At 46.3% G+C, this 13137-nt stretch overlaps 1 protein-coding gene across 4 annotated transcripts in view; it reads left to right on the forward strand.

Annotated features, from left to right (window-relative positions):
* Positions 1-12929, forward strand: part of GPSM2 (G protein signaling modulator 2) — a 110338-nt gene extending 97409 nt beyond the window's left edge. For all 4 annotated transcript variants that reach the window (XM_029618055.1, XM_029618058.1, XM_029618054.1 and 1 more), the window contains 2 exons: positions 246-463; positions 11930-12929. In XM_029618055.1, coding sequence (XP_029473915.1) covers positions 246-463; positions 11930-12082 — 371 coding nt within the window. In that variant the 3' untranslated portion in view covers positions 12083-12929. The remainder of the gene's footprint in view (positions 1-245; positions 464-11929) is intronic.
* Positions 12930-13137: the final 208 nt, after the last annotated feature.

Genomic DNA, 13137 nt, shown 5'->3' on the forward strand with positions numbered 1-13137 from the left:
TAAACATGGACTATGTTTGGCCTCTAAGCCTCCTCCCCACTCAGGGGCTAAGAATGCTGCCTCCGCAGCCGACCCAGGGAGCAGAAGTCTAACCCAGGGAATCAAACATAGGTCTCTTGCATGGTAGAGTGCAGCACTGCCACTGAGACTCCAGGTTGGCTGAGTATATTACTTCTTGATAGTTAATTTAAGATATTTGCCATTCTAATGCTTTTCCCCTCCCTCTGTCCATTTATCCTATCTAGCGCTTTCTGCCTCTGTGGTCTCCCCACACTCTGAGGAATTTTTGAATCTACTTGCTAGCTCACAGAGCCGTCGATTAGATGATCAACGAGCCAGCTTCAGTAATCTACCAGGGCTACGTCTCAATCAGCACAACAGTCAGTCCGTCCTTGGCCACCTGATGGCTAGTGATAGTAATGAGCCAGATGACAACTTTTTTGATATGTTGATAAAATGTCAAGTAAGTCTTACCTCTCTTATACTAGAATAATCTGAGCTGCATTTTGGACTCTGTTAAACTCCCTAGCACAGGATGTTTTGCTTCAATAATACCAGTGACCTTTCTAGTTTTTCACAGGCTTTTATTAGGCAGCATGAGAGATGATTCTTCTCAAGTTGTAAATCTCTCTTGTTACTTTCAACTCTCCTATAGCAGCTGTTTAGTTGTCAGACAAATGGCATGTATGAGAATCCACATTTTAGAGAAACCTGATTTGGCCATAGTGTGTTCACAAATGTTTAATTAACCAAGTTGTGTATAGCTGGATTGACAGCTAAGCTAAAGGGGGGGCCCCCAAGCTTGAACATGACTCTTCCTTTTGGGGATCCCCTGAGATTTTACAGCAACTGCTAGAGGGGATTTCTGCTTAGTTATCCCAGGACAAGCAGGATGATAGTCCTCACATATGGGTAACATCATCGATGGAGCCCTGGTACGGAAAAACTTCTGTCAAAGTTTCTAGAAACGTTTGACTGGCACACACAGTACCCGCAGCCACTGACAGTTACCCGGCCTTAATTTTACCATGGCCACTGGATTCAAAAGATGTCAAAATTGTCCCCGAATGATGTCAATAACAGACCCGCATGACATTTGTGTTCTTTGCCTGGGATCAGGCCATGATGTCCGTGCATGTTCCACCTGCACCCAGATGACACCAAAGGACAGGTGTACAGGATTGGAAAAAATGGAGGAACTTTTTTAAAAAATCCCTCCGTCATCTTAGACATCATTACCGAAGAAAACTTCATCTTCTGTTGAAAAGCATCAAGGAAAGAAAAAGGCCGATGACAGTCTGTCACCGGCCCCATCTGGAGCTTCAATAGTGTCTTCTTCGATATCCAGTAAAGACCATCGAGAGAGAGGGCGCTATTGACTCCGTTTCATCGGGAGAATCGGTTTCCGTATTGGCATTGAAGGACGTCAAGCCGATGACGAAGCGGGTCCGGTTACTAGAGCCGCCATACCTCTCTGTACCTGAGACACTGAGGCGCTCTCCACCAGGATCGGTGTTGAAGACTGTGAAAGTGTCAGTAGCACCAGTCTTACCTTCTCCTGTGACAGGGAAGAAGTGACTTCCATGGTTCAACAAGCAATCAGAGGCTTTTCAAAGATTCCAGCCTCCACTGACACCGGAGCTGTCGATTTTTCAACCTCTTCTAAATACTCAATGCCTTAATTGGTGCCTTTCCAACACCTGCACAGATTCCATCGATGGATCTTCCGCTGACACCATCGATGCCAAAACATCCACCGATGACTCCAGTTCCTATTCCAGACTCATTGGAGGATGATGACGGAGACTCAGATCCTTTACCAGGGCCATCGGGCCTTCAAATGTCCCGCATCCCATCGATGCCATTCCCGGGTCCATCGATACCTTCATAGCCTGGTCCATCAGGAGATGCCAGTCACCGATTCCCATCGAGGCATTTTGATTCCCCATCTATGCTTTTTTTTTACCTCCATCGATGCCAAAGCACATTAAACAACCATCAAAGTCTGCTTCCAAGACAAAGCATCCTCTTCCAAAAGATACTGTAGATCCCTCTGGGTCCCATTTCCAACCTCACTACAGTCCTTGGGAGAATGTGGATAGTGATACAGATACTGAGGACCTAGTATCTGAACCTTCTCCACTAGAAGAAAGAAGGAAGTCCCCTCCTGAGGACCTGTCCTTTGCAAACTTCATAAAGGAAATGGCAGATACCATTTCTTTTGAATTACTTACTGAAGAAAATACAAGACATAAGACACTTGAAGTCTTACAGTTTGTGGATGCACCAAAGGAAGTAATGGTGATACCCATACATGAATTGCTTCTGGAGCTTCAACATCGCCTTTGGTAACATCCGTATTCTGTGCCACACCAATCAGTGGTTGTTGAACCAGCTCAGAAAAAGGCAAGAAAGCAGAAATGACATTCATCTGCTCCTCCAGGAAAGGAACAGAATTTCTGGATGGATTGGGAAGAAAGTATTTCAAGAATCCATGCTGTGTCAGGATTGCGGCATATCAATTATATCAAGAAACTTGTGGAAAACTAGTTCAGATATAGCTAACAATCTCCTCAGTAACAACACCTGCAACTCAACGCTCTTATTGCCAAAGGGCTAGAGTCCGGCAAACATGAAGTATGGGCCGCATATGACTCGTTTGAAACATCTGCCCATCTGTCAGCCACTGGAATCGGTGTAAGGAGGTAGGCTTGGCTTAAGGCCTCGGATCTCAGGTTAGAAGTTCAAGAGAGACTGGTAGATCTCCCATGCACTGGAGACAATCTCTTCATAGAGAAGATTCAAGACACTGTCTCCCAATTAAAAGAACACCATGAGACACTCCGCCAGCTCTCCAGATTGCCATCAGACCAACCATCAGTGTGAAAATTCACAAGAAGGGGCACCAGAAAACCCTTCTATTGACCTCGTAGGTACTATCCACCCACTTCTGCAACACGCCCTTTCCGTCCACCGCAAAGAGGTAGTCCACGTCAACCAAAACAGACTAAAACCCAGCCACCTCCACAAACTGGACCAGCATCTGGTTTTTTAAAAAGTCCAAAGAACAGAAGCCTCTCCATCAATCCCAAACCCTACTTACCTGTATGTCGACTCCATTACTTCCAACACCAATGGAGTCTCATTACCAAAGATCAATGGGTATTAGCCATACTGACTTGGGGATATCGTCTCAAGTTCACTATGATGCCCCCGCAGTCTCCATCCATTCCACTATGGACATTCGCTGTTGTCACACCTCAACTTCAACTAGAACTCTCCACCCTGCTGACTACAAGGACTGTCAAATCCATTCCCCGGTCTCAACAAGGCAGAGGGTTCTACTCCCGCTATTTCCTAATTCCAAAGAAATCAGGCGGTCTCTGTCCCATCCTAGACCTCCGCAATCTCAACAAATTTCTACAAAAAGAAAAATTCCAGATGGTGTCCCTCGGAACCATCCTACCTTTTACTTACACCATGGAGATTGGCTCTGTTCTCTGGACTCACATACCCATTTCCACACAACATCGAAAGTACCTACGCTTTGTTGTGGGGAAACATTACCAGTATCATGTCTTACCATTCAGACTAGCCTCTGCACCCCAGGTGTTCACGAAGTGTCTTGCAGTAGCTGCTGCACATCTAAGAAAAAACAGCATTCATGATTTCCTTACCTGGACGATTGGCTAATCTGGAGTTCATCCAGGCAGGGGGCTCTATCTGCCTTGAAAAGCACCATAGGACTCTTACACTCCCTGGGATTCCTAATCAACTATCCAAAATCCCATATGAACCTGTCTCAGCTCCTCATGTTCATCGGAGCAGACCTCGACACCACAGTGGCAAAAGCTTTTCTTCCAAATGACCATGCAAACAATCTAGCACATTTGCCCATCAATTTCTCATACTACTGGGCCACATGGCGTCTACAATACATGTGACCCCTATGGCAAAGTTAGCCATGTGAAGAACTCAATGGACTTTGACATCTCAATGGCTCCAAGCTTTCCAACCACTGTCATCCATAGTACAGGCCACCCACCAGTTACGAGTTTCGCTCCATTGGCGGGCAAACCAAGCTGTCTTACAAGCTGGTCTACCATTCCAGCAACCGAATCCTCAAGTGATCTTAACCACGGATGCCTCCAACTTGGGATGGGGAGCTCACGTCAACAATCTTCAAACATAAGGTAGGTGGATTGCGCTTGAAATGAAGTGCCAGATCAACTTCTTGGAACTTTGAGCGATATGCTATGCCCTTTATGCCTTCAAAGACTGCCTCTCAAACAAAACTGTGCTGATACAGATGGACAACACAGTAGCAATGTAGTACATAAACAATCAGGGGCACACAGGCTTTTATCTGCTATGTCAAGAATCAGTGCAGATTTGGGCCTGGGCTCTCGAGCACTCCATGCATCTCCGAGCAATTTATCTGGCAGGCATAAAAAAAACGTCCTAGCGGACAATCTCAGTCAACGTTTCCATCTCCACGAATGGGTCTTTGGATCCCTGTGTAGCGAGCAAAAATCTTCCAACGCTGGGGTCACCCAACCATAGACCTCTTTGCGTCCCAACTGAACCATAAAGTGGAAAGGTTCTTCTCCCTCCACAGCCGTCAACAAATGTTCCCCAGAGATGCCTTTGCTCGCCCCTGGAACAAAGGCCTTCTATATGCATATCCCTCGATTCCGCTCATATCCAAAACGCTCGTGAAGCTACAACAGGACGGAGGGTCCATGATCCTCATAGCCCCATACTGGCCTCGACAAGCATGGCTTCCTATACTCTTCGACCTCTTGATCAGAGAACCAATTCGCTTGGGCACAGCACTCATTCTCATCACTCAGAACCAGGGCAGGTTGTGCCATCCCAACCTACCAACCCTTGCTCTGACAGCAACCACATGGCAAACAGTAACATGCACCCTATATGTGATCATTTTTACTCTGAAGTTGATTTAGTTATTTCCCGTCGATTAGCAGGGCTGAATTAGCCATGCTGTCGTGGGATCTGTCACAGGTCCAGGAGGCGGAGTTACCAAAGTGATGTCAGAGCTTTGATCTGAGGCTGTGCGTGGCTTCCCGCGCTCAGATCAACTCTCCTCAGTCTGTTTTATCCACACGCAGGATCGCACGTGGATCTCCAGACCTCCTCAGTTTTCTGACAAAAAAAACCAAACTGAAAATGATGGACAAGAAGGACCCTTGTCCATCGGGCTTCAAGCCTTGTGCCTGTGGGAAGGTAATGTCCCGCACCGATGACCATGACAAGTGCTATCGGTGTCTGGGCCCAGACCACCCTATGGCAACTTGCTCCCACTGCGGGAAAATGTCTCCGCAGGCGCGTCGGCAGCGGGCCGATAAAATGGAGGCCTTAAAACTGGGCCGCATGAGTTCATACACCCCCCCCCCCCCCAATCCGAAGCGCGATCGTCACTGGGACCGGCTTCCACGGTGCCACCCCAACAGCGCCGAGCGGCCTCGGTTGAACCGTCCACTTCCCTGACTGACAGCCATTCCGGACAGGATTTGTGCCTGGCACCGTCCAGAGGACGAGATCCCACTAGGGACCGAGTGAAGGGGTCTCGTCCTCTGAATCGACCAAGGGGCTCACAGGCCTTCGACGCACAAGGCAACGGCGCGGCCTGCATCAATCTCCTCTGTCGACACGACGCATACCACAGCTTCGTGTCCACCGACACATGCGTCCACGACGCTGGAAGAGTCTCACTGGGAGTCGACGCCAACGCACCGCTCGACGCGACCTGCATCGAAGCAATCACCGCAACCGCCATCGAAGCAACCTGCGTCGACTCAATCAACGCATGTAATCGAGCTGACGCATGGACGGAAACATAGGCCATCTGATTTATCCTCAAAAAAGATTAAGATGCCATCGACGCAGAGGACAACATCAACCATGTCGTCCTCTATATCAGTGACACACACACCTTCGAGTGCCGATAAATCGAGGAAAAAAGGGGCATCTCACTGCCCAGGTACCGCAGTGTCCCCCGGTGAACCTCTCAGCAGAATACAGTGAGGATCTCGGCTGGGCGCCAACTCCTCACTCTCTCTCTTCGTCATCTTCGTCCCTCAGAGTCTACTCGGACCTGTCATCCGTCTCGAAAGCGCGCTCTAACGGACACAGTTTACAAGAGCTGCTTGCAAAGAAACTGAGGACATTGGATTCACCTCACACTCGAAAGGTTAATACGCCTCCACCAGACTCTGATATACTGTTAGCAGCATTGCCGCGCTGAGGCGCAACATTCACCCAGTCATGCCTCCGCACACTTAGGAGGCGTTCTCCAATTTATCGATGGCTCTAGTGGGGTTCATTGAGGTCATGCAGGCTACCTACAAATTGCTGATTAGTTCCCCCAGCACAGCACTGTCCTCTCCACAGTGCTCGGAACCGGCCTCGCCAATCCCTTCCCCGCCGACTCCAGTGGAGGCCCCCCTTTCCACCACATTACCACCACCACAGGATTTTCCATCTCATCCAGAGTCACCGACGGGTCACACTACCACTCCTGACATGTCAACGGGATATCCCTCGGAACCAGAGGAACAACAGGCTGAACCGTACTCTCCGCCCGAGGATCTTACTTATCCCAAATTTCTGGAAAAGATGGGGAAAGCTCTCAACCTGGACATACAAAAGATACCAGATCCTAGAGCGGACACCCTAGGATTGCTAAAGATCTTCGACCTGCCGGCGGAACCCACAGCTCTGCCACTGCATAAGGTTCTGGATTCGGTTCTTGAGCGTTCATGGGAGTCACCCTTCAAACTACCGGCAGTCTCCCGGAAAATGGACCTTAAGTTTTAAAATGCAAAAGTCGTCCTTCTATCTCAGACTCAACTACCTCACGCCTCTGTGATGGTAGAATCCGCTATGGCGCGAGCCAAAAAAATCAAAAACTCATTCCTCCACACCACCTGGAAGAGACTTGAAATCTTTAGACGACTTTGCTAAGAAAACATTTCAAGCCTCCATGTTAACTGCCCGGATAAGTCATCAGTTTTACATTATTCAGTACATATACAACTGTATACAGCGCCTTAAAAAGGTTCTGAGTCACAACCTCACACTCCAGCGGATCCGGTCCTACTACAGGACGTTGAAGAAGCCATCAGACATCTACTCTGTACCGTATACGAGAGTTTTGAGGCCTCTTCTAGGGTTTCGGTGGGGACTATCGCAGCACGCAGAGTGGCATGGCTTCACACTAGCTCTATAAGACCTGACGTCCATGACATACTGGCCAATCTGCCCTGCAAAGGGGATAATCTCTTTGGCCCCAGTTCCAGGACACAATTGCGCAACTGAAGGAACAATCGGTAGCAGTGTAATCTCTCACCGCCAGCTCAGTCCTACCCCAACCTCGAGGGGTCTACTATACCCCGAACAGATCGTCCTTCCAACGCTGCCCATACCGTCCATACACTTCTTATAGGACGCCGCCGTATCACCCTCTACAACAGCAACCATAAGCCCTCAAAATTGCAGAGGCCGTCAGCGCCCCCAGCGTCCAGCAGCACAACCACCACCTACCGCATCGAAGTCCAACCCATCTTTTTAGACTTCGCTCCGCCACCATCACAACTGGTTTCTAGCAGAAGGCATAACAGATCACCTTCAGCAGTGGGAAGCGATCACATCGGATCAGTGGGAGCTGGATATCGTCCATTCCGGGTACGAATCCCCTTCCTGAGGTTTACCGCCCCTGCCCCACCTGACATCCAGGGTGCCAAGATCCAACCTCGTGTAGTTGCAGAAGGAAGTGTCGACCATTACTTCATCAACAGGCAATTCGTCAATTCCTTCCATCCAACCATGACACGGGGGTTCTACTCCCCATATTTCCTCATTCCAAAGAAATCTGGGGGTCTCTGCCCAATCTTGGATCTCCGAGACCTCAGCAAATTCATAGTCAAGGAAAAATTCAAGAGGATATCCCTCAAGTCCATCCTACCCCTGATTCCTCCCATGGCTTGGATGTGTTCTTTAGATCTCAAGGATGCATACACTCATGTATGCATCCTTTCTCCTGGCAATACCTATCCTTTCAAGTTCAGGGCCAGCACTTCCAATACAGGGTACTGCCCTTCGGCCTCTCGGCAGCACCCAGGGTATTCACCAAGTGCATGGCGGTGGTGGTGGCGTTCCTCCGTCAACGGGGAATTATAATTTTTCCTTATCTGGACAATTGGCTCCTCATAGCGTCAGACCCTCAGACGCTCCAGAGGAACTTACAGGATATGATCTTCCACCTCGACCAGTTGGGCCTAGTCAACTACAAAAAATCCCATCTGCAGCCTACCCAAAGGCTTCAGTTTATAGGAACCCTGTTGGACACAATACAACAGTGTTCCTGCCATACGACAGACGCACCACGATGCGTCAGCTCAGCAAATTCTAACAGTGTTGGGACACATGGCAGCGGCCATTCATGCGGTGGCTTCAACACCACAGAAGCGAACCGAAAACTGCCTCGCTTCTGCTCGGTCTGGCCGAGTCAGTACAGGACCTCCCAGGATGCCTTTCTCATTCCATGGACGGAAACCTTAATGTACGCGTCCCCCCCCCCCCATTCCTCTTATCACCAAAACGTTGCAAAAATGCATGCAAGACTAAGCACAATTGATTCTGATAGCACCTGCGTGATCGCGTCAACCGTGGTACATGCACCTACTCCAGCTGTCCACAGCGGAGCCCTTCTACTTACCAAATCAAGAAGACCTACTATCACAGGAAGGAGGCTCTCTCCTGCATCTGCTCCACGCCTCATTACATCTGATGGCATGGAGATTGAGCGGATCCTTCTCGCTGAACAGGAATTCTCAGTTTCCGTACAAAACGTAATTCTGGCCTCCAGGAAGCCGTCCACAAGACGCAGCTATCAATTCCCTAAGTATAATTGATTAATAGCCATTAATTCAAATGGAAACGATATGCGGAGTGGTGCATGTCAACGGGGCGGATCCATTCACATGCCCCACAGACATGCTTCTCACGTATCTACATACCTTGCACGTAGCAGGCCTTGCCACAGCTTCTGTTCGAGTTCACCTTAGTGCTATAGCTGCGTTTCACCGACTACATGAGGGACATCCGATCTCTCATCATCCAATGGTTTCGCGATTCCTCAGGGGGCTTACTCACCTTCGCCCTCTCATAACAAAACCCCCCGTGACATGGAACCTCAGTCTGGTACTGGAACAGTTGATGCTGGCACTATTCGAACCAATGGACGCGGCACATCTCAAATACCTCACTTGGAAAGTAGTTTTCCTAGTTGCAGTCACCTCAGCTCGCCGAGTTAGTGAGTTACAAGCCTTGGTACATTATACTCCATATCTTCAGTTTCACCACGATAAAGTGCTCCTTCGAACCCATCCTCCCTTTCTACCGAAGGTGGTATCTCAATTTCATCTCAACCAGTCTATTGAATTACCTACGTTCTGCCTGAAGCCGCATCAGAACGAACGTGAGAAACTTCTGCGCGCATTGGCTTACTATAAGCAACGAACCCAGTCCCCTAACAGTCTCACAACTATTTGTCTCTTTCAATCCAAATGCTCCTGGACTACCAGTAGCTAAACGAACTATCTGTAGATGGATTACTCAGTGCATACTTTTCTGCTATAACAAACAGCAGATCGACTTACCGTCTCGTCCTACGGCTCATCGAGCCAGAGCAGTAACAGCTTCGCTGGCTCATTTGAAACACGTTCCACCGCTAGACATCTGCAAAGCCGCCACGTGGGCGTCTCTTCACACGTTCACCTCCTATTACTGCTTGGACCAGCAGACAGCGGAAGATGCCAGATTGGGACGGACATTATTGCATTCATTAAAGGAACCACAGGCGGAGTCGACTGGTACATGATTGGCAACACGCTTTATGCACGATACTAACTGAAATAATTCTATGCAGCATGTTAAGGAGCTTCGGACTCCCACGATAGCATGGCTACATCAGCCCTGCTATCGACGGGAAAAAGCAAGTTTGCTTAGCATAAACGGTGTTTCCATAGATAGCAGGATGAATTAGCCATGCTGACCCGCCCACCTCCTGCACAGTCAACCGTTGTACCCTACGACCACGCTTGCTTTATCACAGACTGAGGAGAGTTGATCCGAGCATGGGAAACCACGCGCAGCCTCAGAGCAAAGCTCTGACATCATTTTGGTAGCTCTGCCTCCCAGACCTGATTGACAGATCCCACGACAGCATGGCTAATTCATCCTGCTATCTATGGAAACACTGTTTACGGTAAGCAAACTTGCTTTTCTCCAGGACTCCTAAGACAGTGATGGTAAGCACTGATCCTCGACTGCCATAAACACCAGTCTGATTTTTGGGATAGTCAAACTGCAAAATTAACCTGGGCTTTGAATCAAATGTATGCAGATATACTTCATGAATATTTATTGTGGCAATCATGAAAACAGGACCTGCTTTTGAGGTTCTTGAAAGCTAGAGTTCACCATCCTTACCCTGGAAGCAGTGACAGAACAGGTCTGTGGATAAGGAACAGAATTATTTTGAATGGACTGCTGCTGTGTTGAGCAACATTTAATGCTTTCACATGTACAAGTAGCATTGTGATGTAGTAGAGATTTTCTTCATAAATGACAAAACAAACCTGCAGTTGGAGGGCAGTTTTACAAGCACAGACAGAGGTACAAACAGCACAGTACACATTAGTGAAGATTTGATGTGATTTGGAGAGAGGAAAGGAACACAAAGATGAAATTTGTACAATATACTCCTCACTCCAAATCACATCAAATCTTCACTGATATGAATTGTGCTGTTTGTACCTCTGTCTGTGCTTGTAAAACTGCCCCCCAAAACTTAGACCACCACCAAAACTCACCTCATTACTAGCTGACCCTCCTACAGTGGTATAAATAGTTGACTAATGTGTGCCACCTCAGATGCTCTCTCGCCACTCCACTCCAGCCCGAAACGGGCATATTGCACAGCATTATGCCAGGAAAAAAGGTGTAGTTATTTCTGGCGTTAAAATGTGTTGCGCTATCGCACGCAATGTTAAAACACCCCGCATTTTCTTAAACTCAGCCCAGACTCCTCTCTTTTGACTACATTTTAGAAATGTGCATACACATCTCGTGATGCGTTATTTATCGCATGCGTTATGGCGGGCATTAGGGCTCTAACGCGATTTGATAAATGACCCTGTAAGTTTGTAACCAAGCGTGCTATTCAAATCCCCCCCCTTTCCCAGATATTCTTTTTGTTTTCTACTTGGTTTAAAGCTATTTTTCTTTGAGAGATTGTATTATATTTTTGGCTTTTCATCTAGCTATAAGTTTATTTGTATACATATATCTTCTTGCCTCCTCTGATGATCTTTCTTCATAACTAAAGTAATATTTTTTTCTTTATGAAACTGACAATATGGTGGTTTTCTTTTTTTGTTTATAGTTGATTGGGTTTTTTCTATTTTTGTTTGTTTTACTATATATTTCAAATATTAATAGACATGCACAAAACAAAGTTGGGTGTAATTGCAAGCATGCATAAAACTGATTTTTCAAACATAAGGTACCTGTATAAATTGGGTTTGAATAAGCATGTAACTTTACCCATTGCAAAATGAGATGTAAAGCTACGAGAGGCATGCTGTTTACACACAACTTCTGAAAATGTAAGTTTTATATGCATAAATATTGTCCCTGATCATCTTCACCCAAATGAACACTGTTACGCATGTTACGAACTCGTGCATACATTTTTAGGTGACTGAAAATCCACTCAGGTATATATGTGACTCATGCAAGTGACTCCTGACTAAGCTTTTGAAAATTAACTGCTAAATGTTTTTTCTTGCAGTGTTCCTTACTTCTGTCAGTTAAATTTAAATATTTTGTCTTCCATTTCTAGGGCTCCAGATTGGATGATCAAAGATGCGCTCCTCCCCCACCAGCAGCTAAGGGACGCACAGTACCTGATGAGGATTTCTTTAGCCTTATTTTGAGATCTCAAGAGAAGAGAATGGATGAACAGCGGGTCACTTTGCCCTCAACTTTAAAATGACCAAATTCCCACTAAACAAACTCAAGCAATAAGCAATTTTTGACAGGCACTGCCTTTTTAGAATTTCAGAGCTCAGCACTACAATGAGGAAACACAGTACTGTAAACTTCTTCCAGACTTCTCGAAGAATCTTTATTTTTTCAGTTTTCTGTGAGGAAAGTTTCTAACATGCCTTCAAAAGAGGAAAAGGAATATTTGTTGGACTTTTATAGAAATGAACATATGTTGCCTAGCTTTGTACAAAGGATTTTCTCTTAATTTTCTCAAAAGGACAGTCGTTGATATTGTCGGAACAGTATAATATGGTACATAATATATATATATTTGATGCAACTGTCATTTTTTTCAGAAACTCCAACATAACCTTTCTGATAATGGGTTATGTGATTGGCACTTTTTACATTAGAGGATCAGTAAATGTTACCGCTGAAAAAATTGATTGGTAGCATTTAGAAGGTACTGCTTAATTTTATCCTGTTACTACACGTTTGGGTTTTAGTCTGTTGTAATTAATTTTATAATTGTAAAGAGAAGATCATGTAAAATAGAGATGAGTTGTGTTGAAAACTTGCGCTCCAAATATAAAGCTCAACCATGGTTTTGCTGTGGTGGACTTTATGCAGATAGCACTTGCAATAATAACCTTGCTAGAAATTGGTGGAGGAGTAGGGAAGAGAGACGGATCTCCCTGTTGTAATGCATTTCTAATGTAAAATGTGTATGTATGTCCTTTCAGAACTGTACTGTCACAGTGGAAAAAAGTTTGCAAAAATAGATTTTCCGAGGTTTGGGTTTTTTTAATACTAACTTTGAAAATTTTGAGGAATAAACCTCATATCAGAACACAGTGTGGTAGCCCTGCTGTTCTTTGTAAGTTTAAATCTTTCCAATGTAGAACACTTTCTCTTCAGTATAAAACAAACTTATTTGAACAGTGCAGCAGGCTACAGTGTCTGTGCTGATGGATGCTGTATGGGGCCCGCATTATAAGCGGTGCTTCAGGAGGGCTTCTCCGTGCTGCCATCTGGAACTGAAAGCCCTTACAGTTGCTCTGA

This window comes from Rhinatrema bivittatum, chromosome 10, assembly GCF_901001135.1.
Source record: "Rhinatrema bivittatum chromosome 10, aRhiBiv1.1, whole genome shotgun sequence".
Taxonomy (NCBI): domain Eukaryota; kingdom Metazoa; phylum Chordata; class Amphibia; order Gymnophiona; family Rhinatrematidae; genus Rhinatrema; species Rhinatrema bivittatum.